Below are 21,508 nucleotides of genomic sequence, written 5' to 3' on the forward strand. Positions count from 1 at the left end.
AGCTGCTTGGCAGGACTCAGCCTGGCCGGCTCGTGCTAAGAGAAAGCAGAGACAGCTATGACACACGGGCAGTTCTACTAGCACTGTGCTGCAGTCTGAGACAGAGCAAAGGAAAGTGCGACAGATTTAAAAAAATATTCAAAATATCTTGTATTGGGGTGAAAAGCCTGGAGTGATTTATTGTAATGTTTAAACACTTGAACAGAAATCTAATTTGTGAACAGGGTTTCTGCGTGTGAAAATAGGGAATACTCAAAAATACTCACGTAAGAAGTACTCAGATGTGTCCGCTTGGTAATCTGTTTCCTCAGGAAAGTGATCTATCTGTTTACACATCCCTTTTAAGTTTCCTGTGGAGAGAAACAGAAACACAGTTCAGTTGAGTTCATACAAGAAGACATGAACTAGACAAACAGCCAAGATGCAAAACCTTTTAGTATCTCACAAAACATTTTTCCAAAGCAAAATTCCTTCGATGTGAACATTTGAAAAACGTTCTCGAAATATTGATCTAGTATCTCAAAATAATAACATAATTTCTCAAAATAATGACATCATCATGCTATTTTGAGATGTGTTTAAGATGCCAAGTCATTATTTTGAGAAAGTTTATTATAATAATGACTTATAGGATGTGTTTTAGTCTTATTTTTGTCTCTACTGGGCTTCCATACTTTTGTTTTTCTTTAATTGTCATCAAAGATAGCGTCAAAACTGTTTTCATAGAGGACTCTTTTTGTCTGGTCATGGCTCTCATAGTGACTCTTCAGAAAACAGACCTGAGCACCCGGCAGCAGGTGGCGGCTTGTAAACAAGAGCAGCGCAGCTGGTGCGACCTGGAGCCGCTCCAACTGCTGTGCACGGAAACCTCGTCTCTTAATGCTCGTTCATTTGGCTGACACCTCGCCGTCCGGCTACTTTGTCCATCCAGGAAGCTGCATGCCGACTTCCCTTTCTCTCCCAATTCCCCCTGTCTGCCCTCTACTATTTTCAGCCTCTCAGTATAGTTTTGGCATTGATGAGGTCAATCAAGGTGGCGTGGCGGGGGAGGCGCCCATAAGGCGTCCATTACGGCGACCTGCTGCTGCTTTGAGAAGGCAGATGCCTGGGCATTTGATTGGGCCAGATTAGCGTTTCATTAACTTCTTCATCTCCTCTCCCTCCAGTGTCCCTCTAATTAGGTGAACAGGTGTTGGTTACCATGGTGCCAGGTGTTGACGAGGAGGTTTTGGCAGTGAGGCATGATGGGCACAGCAGGGTGCGGTTATTACTTTGTGAACGGCCCACAAACAGCGGAAAGAGGGGGGACCCCCTGGTGTTGACCACTCAGACATTAGAGAGAGTGTCACCTGGAAAAAAGGGCCATCAAAGCGGCCTCGATCTGCTCTCACACCTGCGTACAGTTTTTGTGTCGCAGCTACCTGCGGTTATGCAGCCGCCGCCATCTGTTCAGAGACTCATATGTGGACAGATGTTTGTTTTGATTGTCTCAATGTCATTTTGACAGTTTCCATCCAAATGGGGCAAACATATTTAATGGAAAAGTGCATTTTAGTTGCATGTATGAATTTCACAGAGTTACAATCTCCTTATCTGGTGAACACTCGAGGATATTCAAATAGGGGTTAAAAGGATTTGGAACAGATTTCAAAGGGTGGGAAACCAGTCAACGATTTTTCTATATCTTGATCGTAAGAACGCAAACATCAGAAGATTCAGTCAAGTTGCAGGAAAAAAATAGTGGCCATTTTATGGACTTGGGATCTCATAAAAAGACTTATTGACGTATTGCACAAGCCATTAAACAAGCACTCCTGATGTTGCCACAATTCCACAAGCGTATCCAGTTGTTCTACTTTCATCATGGCTTGGGAATAAGTACGCTTCCCAACTATTTGATGTTGCCGGTTTCTTGTCAAATTTCCATCGCTGTAACTTTGTTTCTTAACCCCTCAGACTGCTTGACCATTTGGATCACACTTGTCGATCAGAGGGCTAATTTGACCTTAAAATATGACTATAATGTCTTCTCATATCAGGCCAGCATTACCACTCCATAAAGATCTATTGTAGAAGTTGTAGAAATCGAGGTCAAAGCCAAATTCAAAGACGACAGGTTGTGCCTGTGCTGCTAGGAAGGAGGTAGGATACATAGAGGTAGGGCAGGGAACAGAAAGCTTTTGAAGGACAGCGAGGGTATGGTGTGGAAGGGGGAACACATCAAGTTTGAGTGTCACAGTTCAGGCCTCAGTAATTGCTGAGCCATGAAAAAGCCCTCCAGAGTTTAACGGACCTGCATAGTTTTGAACTCAGATATATGATGTAAAGCTCCTTTTTCAGCAGCGGACTGGAGATTAGAGAATTGGGCCCGTTCCAATCAGCTGGAAGGTTGATCTCTGTTAACTAACGCGGTAGCATAAAGCTCAAAGTAATCCTCAGAAGCTTTAGTGGAGATGCTCGGCAGCTAGCTGTAGCACGCCGGCTTTCAGATTTGAGCTGTTGCATACTGTAGGTGTAACCCCGCCACCTCCTGCAACTACTCCACCAGGCTGCTGCTGGAAATAACAATATGTTCAACATGCCCGCTTAAATAAGCTCTAAATAAGTTGTTTTTCCAGGAGGGGAGAACTCTTGTGTGCCGCCTTTCAGAGCATATTTCACTGAAAGATGACTTGTGTTTACATACGACTACGTTGCACTCTGCCAGTGGAGCTGTCTGAGCACACTAACAGCAGCAGTAGCAACCCACAGAGCACCATGTGTGTGTCTTAACAACGTTATCAAGTGGGTGTAAGATTTGGTTTGCAGCTGGCCGTCCCATCCGCAGATTTGTAATAGCAGCTGTGGAGAGTGGCCTATTGGGGGAACCACTTCAATTAGCGTGCTGAAAGATTGATGTGACACTTAACCGCTCCAAACGGTACTTTTCTTGTAAGACATGTAAACTCAGCAGGCTGGTAAATGTTTTATAATGGCATTTTCATTTCAGAGACCTCCCCACGTGAGCGCGAGCGCAGGGCCGAGGCGTGGAGAGAGCTGTCTGGCCATTACGAGCTTCGGCAGGGGGACGGCTGCTGAATGGAAAGGTGTTGCCGGAGGCTCAGGTGTGTAGTGGGTCAAAACACTTATCACATAAAGAGAAACACCTGTATTCACTGAGCAACACTTTCAGCACCGGATTACTAAGAAGGCATCAGGTGTCTAAAATCCCAAGCAAACTGTGACTTGCTTTTTTTCAGTTTCAAATGTACCTGAATTAAACTGGATAAAAGGGCAAGGTAGCAACATTCAAAAGTGATTTAAAGATCCCAAATGATTTGTAAGGGTCTCTCAATATGTCCAAGGATTAGGGCTGCTCAATTAATTGTATTTTAATCGCGATTACGATTATGGCTTGCAACGATTACGAAAACAACGTAATCGAAATAAAACTATTATTTTTTTATTATTATTATTACTTTTTTTTTTTTTAAATAATTGTTGTTGTTGGTTTTTCAGTTGAATTATACTTAAAGTTCAGGGTAATAAACTGTTAAAAACATACTGTTCACATTTTTTTCTCCAATAAATGGATGTTTTCAAAGTCATTTAATAATCGCAATTACAATTATTGACCCAAATAATCGAGATTACAGTCTGATTTTTGCCAATCGAGCAGCCCTACCAAGGATGATAAGGCATTTCCCTAAAAAGCCAAACATCATGCCTCATGGCAGTGCCAGAGAAAAAGTCACACTTCCCCAAAAGTCAGTAGGATTCATCCTCTAAGGATCATCTGTACAAAAAGTTAATAACAAACAGGTAGTAGTTTAGAAATACCAAATATTTCACTTTGGACCAAAGGGGTGGAGAGAACAACCAACCATTGTATGACGCTTCATTTGAAAAGGTGATGAAAGCATACTGTTCATACATTTTAAATGATATGGCCTTTTATCTTGGCCTGAGAGGAAAAAGTAAATTGCAGCTAAGTAGGAAGGTAATACTGTGAGTTTTGAATATTAATATGCAAGAAGGCAAAGGTTTTGTGAATTTTTCGGCATTTAATTCTCCAAAGATAAACAATATGACATGAAGAATGAACTAACAAGGTGGAAACATGTTTTCCCTGACTTTGAGGGCGGTGAGTCAAGCCTATTTGTGTAGCCTTTAATCACTGTTAGAGTCTCGAAGGGCTTCAGATAATTAAGCCAAACACAACAAATGAAAAATGAAACCCCTCCAAACTCGACACCCTCGTTGAGATCAAGGTTTAAGGATTTTGCTGAAACCCTCAGCCTGACTGATGTGGTAATCATTTATAGAGCCGCCATTAAAGGTGGAGGTTGTCTGAGATCTCCTGCTGAGATCACCAAGCCCCCTTGGACCCTCGTGTTGTATCAGGCTATGTGCATGAGCCTGTGTTCAAGAGGAGGGTGTGTGCCTTTCAAGATTTACTCAATCAGCCCCGTCATCGCTGGCCACTGTGCCCCCCACATGAGCTATGTGCCCCCGTGCCCCCTGCGTCCCCTCACGTCCTCTGCAGCCATAAAGCACTTCATTACCATCAAGCCTGGAGAGACAGAGAAGCACTCAAGAGTGGAGTGCAGTATATAGAAGGGGGTTGTTGTGGAGAAAAGAAGAAGGGGAGGGTGGTGGGTGGATGTAGATTTATAGAGGCTTCGGGTCCACTTCTGAGGGACCCGGGGTGTATCCGGTCAGCTTCAAGCCCATTTTCACAAACACACAACCACGAGGTAAGGTTTCTCCTGGCTCCATGACGTGGCTGCTGTTTTGCTCTTTAGTCATGCTTTTAAAAAAAGAACCTTTCCTTTCTCTGGGCTGAGGGTCATGAATAGGTGCAGGGCTCCAGCTGAGGCAGAGCCCGGCACAACGTGGAAGCATTCCAGTATTTAGGTATTGGCTGGTTTGTTATGCAGGTGAGAAGGTTTTTCTTATGGTAAAGCACAGTCTTTGGCTGCTGGTTATCAGACAGGAAGAAGGAACATACACCCTCTTGTTCTCTTTTCCAAGATGGAAATATCTGGCCTGGGTAAGGGTATGATCAATGTTTTTGTGATTTTGTTGCCTAAACCTTTCTGCGACATGATACTTGCTGACGTTCGTGTTATAAGGTGCAAACCTTCTAGTCAAGATACACCAAAGGCCACTTAGCCTGCAATATATGTTGAGAATGAGATCCACATAATGTGAGAATGCTTTTTAATCAGCAGAATTATAGTAACAGATGGTTGCTGTCCCTGGTCCTGACACTCAAAGGTATATCGCCTCATTAAGCAGACCCGTCCAATGTGTTTACCTTTATTAAATGATGTGCAAATGACACCAGGGTGGTACAAGATAACCACACTCACCTAAACACACATTTGGAAACTTCTGTAACTCTCTAAAACTGCCAATCATGTCCACCTAACACAGCTGTTGGAGTGTGTTGGTAAGTGCAGTGTTTTTTGTGTGTACAACCAATTCTAACAGAACACCTTTAAGAAAAGATTGCTGAAAATGTGGGGTGTTATCTCCATGTTAAAACAATTATCATGTCTCCCCCCTCTCTCTATGACAGTCAGGTTGTGTGTTTAGAATGATGATCCCCTGTCAGTAAGACACTAGTTCTAGTTTCAGCTCGCCTTGATTATCACTCTCCATTAGGCTACAGTAAATAAATAAATGCAAATGCAGCATAAAGCCTCCTATTCAATATTGAGACAAGGCAAAGCTTTCCGAATTACAAAGTTAATTTAAAGAATGTAAACATTGTTACTGGAAATAAAATTATGTCAATTTTAAATGTGCATGGCCATCCATCAACCAAACCTTTAACCCAAAGGAAACTGAACTACGACCTTGGATGAAAATACTTTAAATAACAAAAAAAAAGGCTGGACAAGAATTCAAAAGGAGTAGCCATGGATTTAAATATACAACACGTAATAACCAAATCAAATACAAGCATGGATTACTGACAGATTTTTCGAAATAATCAAAATCTGGCGTAAACCTTTCCACATATGCTGCTATTGCACTTGTGCGGACACTGTCACAGTCCCTTGTCTCCACATTATATTCACATTGGCTCTCATCACACTGCCCATAATCTTCAGGTAGGAGAAGTATCGGAGCCGGACGGATCCTTCCTGGACGCCCGAGGAGAGAGGACCTCCCGGTCGGCCTGCCCACGCACAAATCCCTCAAAACAGCGAATCAAACATGATCACAGCTGCCACAGCGATGCAGACAGAGACAAAGGTTTGATGAGACACAAACACGGAGGAGGTGCATGATGGGAGGGGGAGGGTGCAGGGGGGTCAGGTGGACTCTTGACTGAGTAGGAGGTGCCGTTTAAAAAGAGTTGGAGAGAGACAGAGAGATGAAGCCCACTTCTGATTTGTCAGTGGGCGGCATTCTCAAAAACTTTCCAGGCAGCCACCGAGTGCGTCAGCATCCAGAAACCCCCCCTCCCCCCTGCTCCCCTCCCCCACATCCTCCTCCTCCATCCTCAGTCCCTACGGCAGCCGTTGCCATGTGGACATCAGAACCGTTCTCTTTGGTTGCCATGGATATAGCTATCTGGGATAGAAGAGGATCACATGGTGTCTCTAACCCCTGGACACACAGCGGCTTCAGTGACACAGCAGGCAGCGTTAGTCAGCTGCTGTTACAGTACCAGACAGCACTGCTGGTATGTAACTACACTCACTCAAGGACAGTACATGTACCTTGGTAAAACAATTCTTTTTATTATTTATCTCCTGCTACTTTATATTTTTTACGTCATCACATTTCAGCGGTGAATATTATACGATTCCCTTATTTAATTGAATTTGTTACTTTTCGATAGTTTAATTGTTACAAAGATAATTGATAATGCTCCCATGAATAAAAATCGAAATGATAACCACCAGTGACGTTTTAAGTATCAAGCTCAAGTACGTTCTCTACTTTTTTTCATCTTTTTACATGTTCTTAAGTCCAGCACCTTGTTTTGATCGTTTAGCGTGTGTGTGTATTTGTAAATACAAAATCAGAGTTTCACTATGAAACTGTCCTGTAGCCTATATATAGTATAGCCCAGTGGTTCTCAAATGGGGGTACGCAGACCCCTAGGGGTACGTTGGAGTACTGCAGGGGGTACGTGAGATTTATTTAATGTTAATGAAAAAAAAAAACATAATTAATGCATTTACACAAACTACTAATAATAGATTAACTACTTTATTCAAAAGTTTACAGTAATTCTGGATAATAAAATGGGAAAAATAAACATGCTCTCTTTTCCTCTCCTTCTCCTGAAAGCCTGTCAGTCTCGTGCAGCTCGCTGAATCTGTAATAAGTGACCCAACAGTAAAGAATAAATATATTTATAACTAGTTTAGCTAGTTCCAGAGTAGATAAACTAGCTAAGTGTGTTAGGTCTAACTCTTAGTGATGATCTCTGATCTCTCTCTCGCGTCCGGTTAGACTTCACTCGCGTTTATGTCCAAATCTATCAGATCTAGCTAGTTCTAGTTAATTATATGACTGCCTGCTTATCAATGAACCTAAACAATAAGCGTTGCTTGGCAACGGTGTGTGGCCGCAAAGTATAGCGCAGCATTATGCATAGGCTTATGTTTATATGAGGGGTCAAAATACCATGCTCATAAAATACTCATATACTTTTTTCTCTTCATTCCCCACGCCCCAAGATAAATAAACAAATAAATATACCAATTTTAGGAAAAGTAACGAAGTTTGAGCAGTGTGGGCTTTATATTAACAGAGTTACACATATTTCAAAACGTGAAGTGTAATAACTGCAGTTTGCCTCCCTGTCACCGAGAATGACAAAGATCCTCAGCACAAGCCCATGTTTCTCATTAAATTGTACAACTTATTAAAAAGATCAGTTCAATGCAACTAATGTCGTCTTAGTGTTATTGCATGATGTTAAAATTGGTTTGCCATGAATTTAGTGATGGATTGTAAACATTTGAAATGTAGCATTTAAGTGTTTCTCAGTTACAAGGTTGTTGTTTTAATAAATCAGTCAATCAAAATATCAACTAATACATTACAATGTTTTATGATGTAAGTAGTCCTTTAACTGCACTTGTACAGTCTGCAACATGGGGATCCTTACACATTAATATACATAATTAAATATAATTAAATCATTAATATTAATATGTATTATTGTGAGAAATGCCATTCTGCATAATGAGTACTTTTTTGTGGTTCACATGTATCTTTATGCTAATACTTTTACCTAGCTACTTTTTCGAAGGCAGGGGTTTCACTTGTATCAGAATATTCAATAACGACATTATTACTGTCACTTAAGTCAAAGATCTGCGTACATCTTCCACCCCTGCATCTAGCGATAGCTCCACACAGCAACCTGCAGTCAGGTGTGCCCTCGTCCTTTCAGGTCAAACACATAAACGGGATTACAGCACGGAGCAGCCAATGGAAAGAGATATATTGCATACATGGGTCATTTAACTGCACACATGAACACAAATGGCCTCCTCCGGTCTGCAGCACTCCCATGTGCATGCATGTATAGGTATGTGTGTATGAATCCCCAGTGGATGAAAAGGTAATGGGTTCACGCGTGTTACTCGCTGACACTTACTTACTTCTCCCCCCTAATGAACAGCCGCCCCAGCAGCAGTGACAAGAGCCCTAATCGCCTTATTCATCTTCATAATCACACCTTATTCATTCTTATAATCACTATATTCATCTTGGTAATGACCCCGCTAAGGCAGGGGAGGCCCACACACACACACACACACACACACACACACACACACACACACACACACACACACACACACACACACACACACACACACACACACACACACACACACACACACACACACACACACACACACACACACACACACACACACACACACACACACACACACACACACACACACACACACACACACACACACACACACACAGCATCTCTGAACTCTGGCTCTGAAAACATGCTGCATGATAAAACTTGTGTGAAGACTTAAAGACACGGTCAAATGATGTTAGAACATCTTTAGCGTGACATATCTAAAAGTGTAACATAATGCAGACAGGGTATCATTTCAGAGAAGCATCCAATGAAATTGCTCAGCGATTTGAAAATAGACTACACTCCACAGCCCTCTATGAAGGCCTGTTTGCTTCCACCTGCTAGAACAGGAAGTAGAGGAGGCACAAATTAGGACATTTTAGTCAGTTAGACTGCAATAATTCCCTTTTAAGAAGTAAATGCGGCAAACTGACATTTATTTCACTAGAACTATTAACTTCCTGTATATTTTAAAAGAGGGAATGCATCTGGTTACAGTAAGTGGATTGACATCTGCTGCTTGTGATGACCATTTGCCTGCTTTTTACAAATTATCTGACCAGTTTTAAAACACAACGTTCAATATGAAGAACAAAGGGAGCTCGAATACCATTGGAGACTTTCTTTTATACTTTCTTAAATATAATCTTCTCATACAGCTAAACTGCGATTATGATTAGGGAATTCCGGTTAGTCGTCCATTATGGTCATTTTTAGCTTATTACATGTCAGAAACCAAAAAATGCTCACTTTTTAAAATGTATGTCAAGTACAATAACTTGCCTTGAAATCTTTGAAAAGTACTTTTCTATAACATTAAATATTTATAACTAAATAAGCAACCATGAAAACACCTTTATGTATTATTTATAAAGAGTTTAACATTGAAACTCTTATTTCATTGTGTCTTTATCGCTGCAAAGGAAAATACAATATTAGCAGCTTTGCAAATAAAGAAGCCTCTTGCGGCTGTGAAGAAGTTGGCAGGTATAAGCGAGCAGCTGCAGCTGTAGGTGATGTGGGAGGCAGACTAATGGAGGCAGCGAGGTGCCGTCAGGTTTCGGCTCGTTGGAGGATGACTGACAGATGTTAGACAGTCATTTGACCTCCCTGAGCACTTTCCAAACAAAGCCGTTTCTTTTTGCCCTGAACGCTGGGATGTCCGCACCACATGTCTGTGGGTCTGTTTACTCCTGAGATGATGTGCTGATGGAGAATACATAATAATTCCTTACATTTATTATAGCTTTAGCTATAGCTTTTCCAGTGCTCAAAGTGCTTTACACATATTTTTTTTATACATGCAATGGACAATACCCACAGGAGCAAGCTCAGGTGAAGTGTCTTGCCCAAGGACACAACGGCTTTACAGACGCAGCAGCGGCGGGTTTCACCCCTTGATCTGATGATCAGATGCACAGACCACTGCGCCACCCGTCTCCTCATAGAGATAACCTGTTATCGGCCACCAAAGGAGCAGCGAACCTGTTGGGAGTCCAAAAAGCTCTCCTTCATACTTGTTTCACCCCACTGCTTTCTCGACTCCTGTCTCCGAATCATTCCTTATTTATAGCCTCTTGCTTTTATACTGTATCAGGGATTTTCCACTAAAGGAACTTCAGTGTTTCAGTGACATACAGTGTTTCCACTGTATTTCCCTCCACTTTCAGGGCGAGCTACTGAACCTTAACTGCTCAGGAAGTGGAACTAAATTCTGTACCAGTATCAGGTACTCATGTTGTTATGTTGTCATGTCATATGTTTGGATTAGCATTACAATGACATTGCTTTTAATAAATGATATCTTTATTCCTAGTATCCAGCCTGCATGTTATGCTGCATTGATATTTATTTAAAAGACTCTCCTCCCGGAAGGATGAAGACAGCATCAGCCAAAACAAAACATTTTGTTTAATGTGTTAAATGTTTAAATGATTAAGCTTTTGAGACGGGAACAGAGGATGAAATCAGGAAGTGTTTAAAAAAGAGCCATAAGCTATGCACAGGAAGGGTGGATATGTCCATAAACCCTAGACTTAAAAGAATACCTGTCCAGTATTGAACCCTATCTTTTCTTGCTTCTGTTCTTTACAGGCCTTCTCTCTGCTATGATATACCGACACAAGACGTGCAGCATCACCCTCAGCTGCTGTCAGAGGGAGTGGGAGGGATCTCGCCTGCTTGTGGTCCGTCTGAGTGTCTTAGTTGAGAGGTGTGGACACACTCGGACATGAGAGGTCACGGTGCGGGGTAGGAACAGTGATGAAGGGGCAGGATGAGGTTTCACAGATCCAGGAACAGGAACCAGTGAGTCACTGGTGTCACAGCACCATGCGTCACAGCCTTCTGGTCGTCTGGGGTGAGAGCTGTCCGCTTCTCAGAAGAGTCCCTGAGAAGCAGCATTCACGGAGAGAGGCATTCCCAGAACGCAGGCCAAGTAAACACCTCATGCTTATAACAGCTACTGCAAAAGCAACACCTCACCTACGCCCATCACAATCATGTAATCAGCAGCGCAGGAGGAAACTGGTTTGCTTCTATTTGTGATCCAGCACTAGAAACATGAACAACCTTATTTAAAACAGCTGTGTGGCATCCACTAGCCAAACCTGGAGTATGGCTTTGTCCAAAATCAACTGAGAAACCATATTTGGAAGCAGCACGAACACATGCACGGTCAATTTAAGTGGCGCAAGATGGGTGCAGTTCTGAAAGCAAAGTAAAGTGAGTTATAAAGGAATTGACTCATATGATAGACAACTCGAGGAAAAAGTTGAACTTCTCCATGATAAAACGTTTGTTAACACTAACACTGACCAATAACATTCAGTGTTGCTTCCCAGAATACAAAGTTATGATGCAAAAGCAGAGTTTGAACTAGTTCACACTGACTCATCCACGGGGTGATGTCAACCAAAATAATAAATGATAATGTGACCACAGAGAGATGTCAATTAAACAACTCATCATTTGTACTGCTTTGTCTGCTTTTCAATTCTATTCTACATCAGTCAGTCCAACCCATCTCTGCTAAAAAAGAGAATTGTGTGAAAGCCTTGTGACATCTTTACGTGTCAACAAACATGGAGGTGCTTTTGTGTCTCCTGTTTTGCTGCTGTTTCTTCTAAACCAAAGTGGAATCCTAATCCTGTCGGTGGACATGTCCCACAGAGCGATCTCCAGCCACTGCTTTGGAAGATTTGACCGCATTTCTTTTACCACTTTCCGCCCATATTCTCAAAGTGTAAAGGGGCCTTTAGGGTCCAGAGAAAGACAGAGTGCAGTCAGTAACAATGTGGGCTCTGTTGGCCAAGGTGAGGAAAACACAAGTAATGCTTTGTAAAGTCTCTGGCTGTGCCGGAGAAAGGGCTGTAAGACAGAACTGAACCGACCATCAGGTGGACTCGCTGTGCGCTGTAGGACCTTAAGCGTACTCTCAGCAGGACTGAGCTGAGTCCTGCCTGCAGCACAGCACCACACTCCCACAAACCTCCACCTAATCCCTCAGACTTTAATTATTGACCGGCATGAACTTAAAGCTTCATCCAGTGAAATCCACAGTAACCTGGTGCCATTCTGGGATATACCATTTACAAATGGTAGATCATGATCCTTACATTTTTCAATTGTTTCAATGTTTGACAAATGATGTTCAGTGTAGTTAAATGTGAACATGCTAAATTCTACTGTGTACTTTGCTAATTAGTTCATTTTATTTTATACACACAAAACATTAATTTGAATTAATTTGGCAGTTTTCTACATCCAAACATTTTCCTAAATGTCCATTTAAACCTCCCAAAGCCCAATCTTTGAACGTTAAATTATCTCCAATTTAGGATAATTACAGATCTACGCTAATTCAGCTCAAACTAAACACCTCAACTTTCACCTTCAAACTACACTTACACATTTTCGGTGTACTCTAATAACGTGACATATTCTGTATTCTGAGTTGTGTATTCTACTCTCAAACTCTCAAAGATTTAAAATTCAGCCTTAGCCAAAAACAATTGATATCTGGAGATGAGTTTGTTACTGTGAGGTGGAACAGCAAGAGAACATGAGGACACTGACTACAGAAGATGTTATAAATAAATAAATGTTTACATGCATCGTTGGTTCAGGATGTAGTCTCTCAGAAGGTTGTCAGTATATTCCAGGTTCAGGTCTACATCAGTTCTCTGGACACACCCTCTATCCTTCTCACCAACAACACATCAATCTAGGTCTGTTTTCTAACTTCTTCATTTGTATCACCTAAGGACAGTTGAAGCTAATAACATAGCTGTTATCAAATGTTGTGTTGCATATCGAAGGTGATATACTGTATGTGTTTTTCATCCGAGCAGGAGAACAGAGCATCCTTCAAACTCTCTCACCTCCGGTTTATTTCCACAACCTGGAAAACATCAGACTCATTTCTGCTCAGTTGAATAAACTGGCAGCAGTGATGATGAAGTTGTAGCTGAACCTCATTCGCAGTGATGAAATCCTAAATGATTTGACCCCCACTCGCGGCCTTTCCTAAGATTTACAACACACAGCCTGGATGTGAGCTCATGATATCAGCGCAAAATCTGCACAGTGAGCAGGGCGAGACGGTTCCCTGGTGTCATAAATTCCCTCTTAAAACAGCTTCACATTGATCTTATGAACGTGCAGCACTCTTATTTAAATCAACTAGATTCCCAAACGCCGTTAATAACAGTGGGAACACTTGAAGACAGATCTAAAGGAGGAAGGGGGGGTGGACTTTTACAGGCGACTATAAAAGATCACAAATCAAAGGCAGTCGATGCAGCTGTTTCACTAGATTATAACGATAACAGTGAGGAGAGATGATGGAGAGAGTTGAAGAATACAACAGCATGAAGAGGAAGATGAACTATTTACTGTGAGTTATCGATATGTGATCATTTTCCTGTAGCTAAGTGTGTCGTCTGTGTTATGTATCTGAAACAGTGCTAGATTCCACAGATATAATGACTTGTTGCAAGCTCAGTTGTCGTTTTTTTTTTAAACGTATTTAAACTAAATTGCGTTCCATTGTATCCTGATGATTACGCGTCGTGAAGTTCAGGCCCCCTGTCAAAGTGTCCTTGAGCTCGACACTGAACCATCAACCTGTTTACTCTGTGTAAATCACTAAATAAAGTGCAAATTAAAATGTAATGGAAATGGAAATGAAGAGAGGAAAATATACTAGAAGTCAAAGAGGGCAAACTATCAAAGACAATAGAGCATGATTAGTACTACGGTCAAATAGTATGTCTTCGTAGCTGATGGCATCTTAAACACAACACATAAGAGAGTTATTTTTACATGAAATTACCAAACAAATGTATACTCAAAGAAGGAGGAGTAGCTCGATGTTGTAATAACATCACAGTACTTAAAAAAATCACTTCACATTCCAACACTGCATACAGATGATTGAAAATGGGATTGATTCTTATTTGGATGTGTTTAAGTTTTCTAACCTTGAGAAGGAGGCAAGATGGAGTCTTTATTCAACATTTACTCTAGATTTATCCAGCATAATATGTATATATTATCCCCTATTATACAAGTTTTCAAAAATATAACATGTCTCTGAAGTGTTTGGCTCGAAATACCAAACAGATCATTGTAGCATCCCATAATCCCCTCTGTTTCAGCCCTGTTTCAAAAGTGCTGATTCTATGTCTTTCACTTTAAATGCAAATAAACTGCTAGGTTGGTTTTCTTATGTTTAAACATTAAGTTAATTTAGTTCTATAACATGATATACAATGCTTATCGATTCTTCCTACAAAAAGTTTCAAATGGTTAAGATCATGGTGAAAGCAATAACTTGAAAAAGTATAGGCTTATTTTCCCTTAATGCTTACTTTCGAAATGGGTAAAATAGATTAGTAATCCGGTTATATTATCAGTTACTGTAAAGAGCTGTTTTAAATGTGAATGCCTTATTAGCATGTTGTGTAATCTCTAACTAAATGATCAGGCCTGTAGTGCGGGCTGACTCACACTTGTGCCTGATCAGCCTTCCAGCCAGTTAAATGCACTCTAGTGCAACACACACACACACACACACACACACACACACACACACACACACACACACACACACACACACACACACACACACACACACACACACACACACACACACACACACACACACACACACACACACACACACACACACACACACACACACACACACACACACACACACACACACACACACACACACACACACACACACACACACACACACACACGTTCTCACTCCCATACGTTCTCACTCCCATCCCGTCACATATTGACGGACGGTCAGGGCCCCTCCCCGTCGCTATATTACGTACAGGGTACCCCTTTCCCGTCATTTTCTACGGGCAGGGCGTCCCATAGACCTTCATTGCGGACACAGCGGACCCCTTGCCCGTCAGGCTTCTACGGGCAGGGCGTCCCATGGACCTTCATAATGCCTATTTTAAGGTTCATTTGGCCATTAAAATGCGTTTTGATCTCATTTTATGCGAGTAATGAGTTTTTATTTCTGATTATTTGTGCAGTACATGTACATGATGTTTAGTTTGCTAGTTATGACGAAGATTACTTCATGAATGTGTACACATTCATGGTTGCTAAGGTGGTTGCTATGGACGCTGCAACAGCTCCCAGACCACGTGATCAACAACAATGGCTGTCCTTCGTGTTATTCTCGGTGAAAATGCCTATTTTAAGGTTCATTTGGCCATTAAAATGCGTTTCTGATTAGTTGTGCAGTACATGTACATGATGTTTAGTTTGTTAGTTATGACGAAGATTACCTTACGTCTGTGAGGAAAATACATGGGGCTCAGAGCCTCGTATTTTTAAAATCTTTTTTTCCTTCTAATTTATTATTCTTTTCAAAATAACACACTGTTATTTACTCACCAATAACACACAATTATCCTTGCTTTTATTTATTGGTTTAATTCCATAATCTCGGTCTTTTTTGGTGTTCGTCAGGAACTGAATTTCAAAATAAAAATAACCGGAAACAGACGTAGGCCTATAAGGGACATTTCGAGCATCATTGCGATTGTCAAAATGTTTGAGTTTAGGATGGCCGAAGACACTACACTACCCAGAATCCCCAGCTATCGTTTAGGACTACAGTCCCTGTGATTACTCTTCAAGGTCTGGGATTGGATGTTGGAGTGGCAGTGCGCCAAGGTTACAGCGTCAAACAGCTGTTTGAAATGGAACGAAACCACGCCAGACTATCCAAAACTGGAATCGAACGCCCCCCCAGAACTACACACTACACTATTGTGTTTCGCAAAATGTTCTATGGGATGTCTCTACTGAACGTTTTCGTTTTCCCACAATTAGAAGTTGCCAGTATTAAACACATTGGTGTTATCAAATGTAAAACATATAATTAATAAATGGGTAAAAATCGCTGTCCATAATGCGCAGCATCAATATATAGCATTACTATACCCACATGACAGCTCATTGCTACTTTGTAATTCTACTCCACTACAATTCAGAGGTTAACCTGGTATTTTTACTCCACTACACTTATTTGAGTTACTTTGCAGATTCTGATTAATGATGTGAAATATAAACAACCCTTAAATCAGACTTTAGTTACACCTGAGTAAAATTCAGGGAAGGTGATTGTCAAGTGCCAACAATCAGGAGAGATATTTGATAGTTGGTGCTTGAGAAGACTAAACATGTATCTGCAATTGACATTAATGGAAACGAGTAATAAAGTATATTAATTACTCGTTATTCTCTACTAATAGTTAATTCAAGACTATATATTATGGCTATTTTGCACATCCCTTTCAAGATTTCAAGATTTTAAAGGTGTATTGACATATCATTTACACAACTTACGGTGTAGTTATGAAATGAATGAAAAACTTGGGTCACAGGTCCCTCAACAGTGCATTACAAGACATCTATCAACATGTGTGTACCTCCACCATTAAACTGTCATATTCTGCACATTTCTTATTCTATCTACATACATAAGAGTATAATCCATATGTATAATATCAGTTAAAATAAGTGCTTCAACATAGTTAACATTGCAGGAAAGCAATATATTAGACGGTAAGTACTTTGTATTTATCTGTAGATAGATACCCCCAACGTTTTTTATTTAAAAGAAGACCGTAATCTGTTATTTCATGTTTAAATAAAGGTTAATTTGTTTTTCTGTTTTGCACCTCCTCCTATTAATATCTTTGTACATCCTGCACTAAACTGTTTTATTGAAGAGATCACTTATAGTATCTTCTTGATTTTTTATATTCTATATTTCTATCACAGACCTTCTACTTTCCCCCTATGAAAGTATATGTACTCTTAATATTTTTTTAATCAAATATAACACATAAAAACAATAATTCAATAACGTGCTTTAACCACTAGGCACACAAGGTACACACAGACACTTGTATGTACAACATCTGAAGATGTGTAGTTTTATTCATGCTTTCACATAATTTTACAGCATATTGCTATACTATTTCAGACTCAGTATTTACATTCTTACATTCAAAATTCAATCCAATTCAAATCAGTAATATCTTTAAAAACTACAAGTCCTTTTATATCAGCTGTGCACCGTTATGGTGTAAATATAACCTATCTATGAATTATATCAAATGTAAAAGTCAGCCGAATTAGTGTTGATACTGCAAGGAGACGTATTGTGTGAAGAGAAATTGAGAAGTTTTTTAATTGTTGATATATTTATGATCCACGTCAAGTATTCAGTTTCGGCGGCATTTCTTCAGTTTTTCCAAAGGTCTTCTCATCAGCGGCGCTATAAATAAAGAACTACGGCAGATCTGTAATATTTAATGCAGCCGAACCGTGTATTACAATGCCGTTATGTGATGACTTTCAAAGAGAAAAGCAAGAGCACTCGGAATTAAGTATTATTTTAGTCTTTTCAAATGTTTTCCGGATTTCATATAATATAAACACCAAATCCCAGCATGCATTGCGGCTAAAACATCCAATCAGCGTAGCTGAGAATCTTGGGTAATCGCTCGAAATGCCCACGTCTGTTTCCGGTTATTTTATTTTTAAATTCAGTTCCTGACGAACACCAAAAAAGACCGAGATTATGGAATTAAACCAATAAATAAAAGCAAGGATAATTGTGTGTTATTGGTGAGTAAATAACAGTGTGTTATTTTGAAAAGAATAATAAATTAGAAGGAAAAAAAGATTTTAAAAATACGAGGCTCTGAGCCCCATGTATTTTCCTCACAGACGTAAGGTAATCTTCGTCATAACTAACAAACTAAACATCATGTACATGTACTGCACAACTAATCAGAAATAAAAACTCATTACTCGCATACAATGACATCAAAATGCATTTTAATGGCCAAATGAACCTTAAAATAGGCATTTTCCACCGAGAATAACACGAAGGACAGCCATTGTTGTTGATCACGTGGTCTGGGAGCTGTTGCAGCGTCCATAGCAACCACCTTAGCAACCATGAATGTGTACACATTCATGAAGTAATCTTCGTCATAACTAGCAAACTAAACATCATGTACATGTACTGCACAAATAATCAGAAATAAAAACTCATTACTCGCATAAAATGAGATCAAAACGCATTTTAATGGCCAAATGAACCTTAAAATAGGCATTATGAAGGTCCATGGGACGCCCTGCCCGTAGAAGCCTGACGGGCAAGGGGTCCGCTGTGTCCGCAATGAAGGTCTATGGGATGCCCTGCCCGTAGAAAATGACGGGAAAGGGGTACCCTGTACGTAATATAGCGACGGGGAGGGGCCCTGACCGTCCGTCAATATGTGGAAATGAAACTGCGGTCTGGTTCTCCCTGCTTACACGCGGTTTGATTGGCTAGCGCTTCTATTGTCAGATTTGCATAAACGTGTTTGATTGGCTGACGCTTCCAGCTCAGCTTAAAAAGTTGAACATTGCTCAACTTTGAAATCCTGGACATCCTGGAAATCTTCGCTTTGCTCCCCCACAATGCAGTTCGTCGAAAAGCGAGGCAAAGTGACGTCATCCCCATTCAAAGTCAATGGGCAGAGAAGCGTTGGAAGCGGTGGAAGTTTCTTCTGAAGCTGCTGTGTGGACGTACGGTTAAAGTTAAGACAGTCAGCCATTTTCCAAAAGGGCGTGTCTATTCCTTAAATCCGATTGGCTACTCCATTCACTGTGAACTATGATTGGCTATCTGAGCAGTGAGAGGAGGGACCTTAATCTTATTTGAATTGTGTTGGTAATACTGTGATGGTAGTTTTGAATGTAGCCTTTATTTGATGGTGTCACTTGTGTTGTGATTGGAAGTTGTATTTATTGTATGTATATATTATAAATCACATTTTAAACACATGCATGAAACTGTGAGATACTAGTAGTAAGCAATATAAGTAGCTATGAGTAGGAGAGTATGTTTTTTATTAAGTTATGTTTAAAGTTATGGTAACCTTGCAGAAACTGCAGCTGATCACCCCTTGCGTGTGAAATGCAGTTTAACTGTGCAGTTTGATGTGACATGTTCACATCCCCAAGCTTTAATTTATTTCCACCTGGTTTTTCCTGGTGGAAATAACTGTAATCATACTGTACACAACAGTGATAAAGTAGAATATTGTTGTACTCAGGAACATAATGCTCTGCCAACAGAGGAGTATCACTTTATATCAGACATCCAGAGCCAAGTCATTTCACCTGATATTTCATTGCTGTTGATATTCTCGATGTACACAGCGTTGGAGTTGGATAACAAGGTCTAGCTGCTTTTAAAATAATTAAAATGAACATACAGCAGCAGAAAGTTCCTCTTGTGTTTAAAAGAGATGACAAAGGCAAGATATTTATTAGGGATGCTCCGATTGCCAATTTCGGGGCCGATCGCCGGAATCAGTATCGGCCGATACCGATCGCTGATCCAATCAAGTGGGCGGGGCCTAAATGGAAGATTTAAACATCACTTTAAATCTTCCATTTGATGTTTGTCGGTGACCGATCGATCGGAGCATCCCTAATATTTATCAATCCATCCATCCAGTCTGCACATTAGAGCCATAATCATATTCCCTGAGAGGGGGAGTGAGTGATACTTTTTACTGTGTTGGCTACATTACAGTGATTATGATTCACTCTTATGTTCATATGTCAGTCTTCTTTGCAGTGAAAACAGGATGTTTTGTGTTCCATTTCTCGCTAACAACACATGGAACGATAAGTCATCATCATAATCCGCAAAAAGGCTCAGTTACACCACATCATCGAGGAAATAAAAACTCCTTGAGAGATGCAGAGATAAATCCTAACAGTGTGATCAACGGTCTTATGCAAGATTTTCTTAAATTCAAGAATGAGCTCTCTGTCCTTTTATGGGCTCAGGGGTGGAGGAAGAACACAAATCTGTTAGTCACAACAAGTTCAGACACAGTAGGAAGGATTTCAGTGCCAGTGTTCAACACAGTGAGTGCTTCCTTGTTCATATCATTATTTACTGCAGTGTTAAAGCTTCGTGCGACTGCGGCTCCTGGTGAACAAGCATCACTTCACTGACTGATCTGAAGTTGGTTCCTCTTGCACTGTGAAAACACAACTTTACTTAAGTAAGTAGTAATACCACAAGGAAATGTCCTGCTGGACTACATATTAAAAAACAAAACTCATTATTTAGGAATGACACCTGGCGAATGGTGCTACTCAGACAATTATTTTTGTGGTGATGGCAATTTGAATATTTCCAGTTGGGAACCTATCATCCAATTATACAAAGAATTGTTTTTATTTACGTGTAATTTTTTTTATGTATGAGTGAACTAAATGCTTGCTTCTATTTTTACTTAAAGGGGACCTATCATGCAAAATGCACTTTTTGATGTCTTTTATACATAAATATGTGTCCCCGGTGTGTCAGGGAACTCAAGCAGCGTCAGAAAATAAAACCCTCTCTCTTTTCCTTCGTATCCAAATCTTTTAAAAACGGGTGTACAACGAGCGGATACAGATTTGCTGCCGATCTGACATCAAATCGGCGGCGGACCCACAGAAAGTTGAAACAATGCCTGACGTGTTTTGGACGTAATCTTGTCTTGTTTACATTAGCAAGCCTCGCTAACACACAGAGCTAACCTGTACTGGAGAGCACATGTGTTTAAAAAGCAGGAAATAAAAAAAGGAACTCACCTTGTGATAAACCCGCAAGAGAAAAAGCATTTGAGCGCCATACTGTTTCAGAAATAATTCTTGATGTGGTTTAGAACAGGATGGCGTTTTATCACAGCAGAATTTAACTTTATCTCTGGTAGAATTCTGATCAGGCATTAGCTCCGCCTCCTCTTTTTTTTTTTCAAGCTAAGGACCCAAAATCCGCGTTTGTCTAACAGGGCTGCAAAAGAGGGGTATGAGCAGTATGAGGCATGGCTACAATGGGTGAACTGTTTGGTATTTTAAGGAATAAACTTCACAGACATGTTTTGTATGGCCCTACAATATATTTTTCCAATATAGCATGATAGGTCCACTTTAAGTAAAACATTTGATAACTTCTTTCACCACTATATAAATGCTCCAAATTCCAGAGATGAAGGTCAGCTAGTGGTTATGACAAAAAGTAAACAATAATTTAGTCATCTTCCAAATACTTTGTTCCTG

At 40.4% G+C, this 21,508-nt stretch overlaps 1 protein-coding gene across 1 annotated transcript in view; it reads right to left on the reverse strand.

The window, feature by feature from the left end:
• The window catches only part of cacng2a (calcium channel, voltage-dependent, gamma subunit 2a), a 63,871-nt gene that overhangs the window by 17,254 nt on the left and 25,109 nt on the right, over window positions 1-21,508 (reverse strand). The window contains exon 2 of the mRNA XM_034088411.2: window positions 267-350. Coding sequence (XP_033944302.1) covers window positions 267-350 — 84 coding nt within the window. The remainder of the gene's footprint in view (window positions 1-266; window positions 351-21,508) is intronic.

Source organism: Pseudochaenichthys georgianus, chromosome 8 (genome assembly GCF_902827115.2).
Source record: "Pseudochaenichthys georgianus chromosome 8, fPseGeo1.2, whole genome shotgun sequence".
In the NCBI taxonomy this organism is placed as follows: domain Eukaryota; kingdom Metazoa; phylum Chordata; class Actinopteri; order Perciformes; family Channichthyidae; genus Pseudochaenichthys; species Pseudochaenichthys georgianus.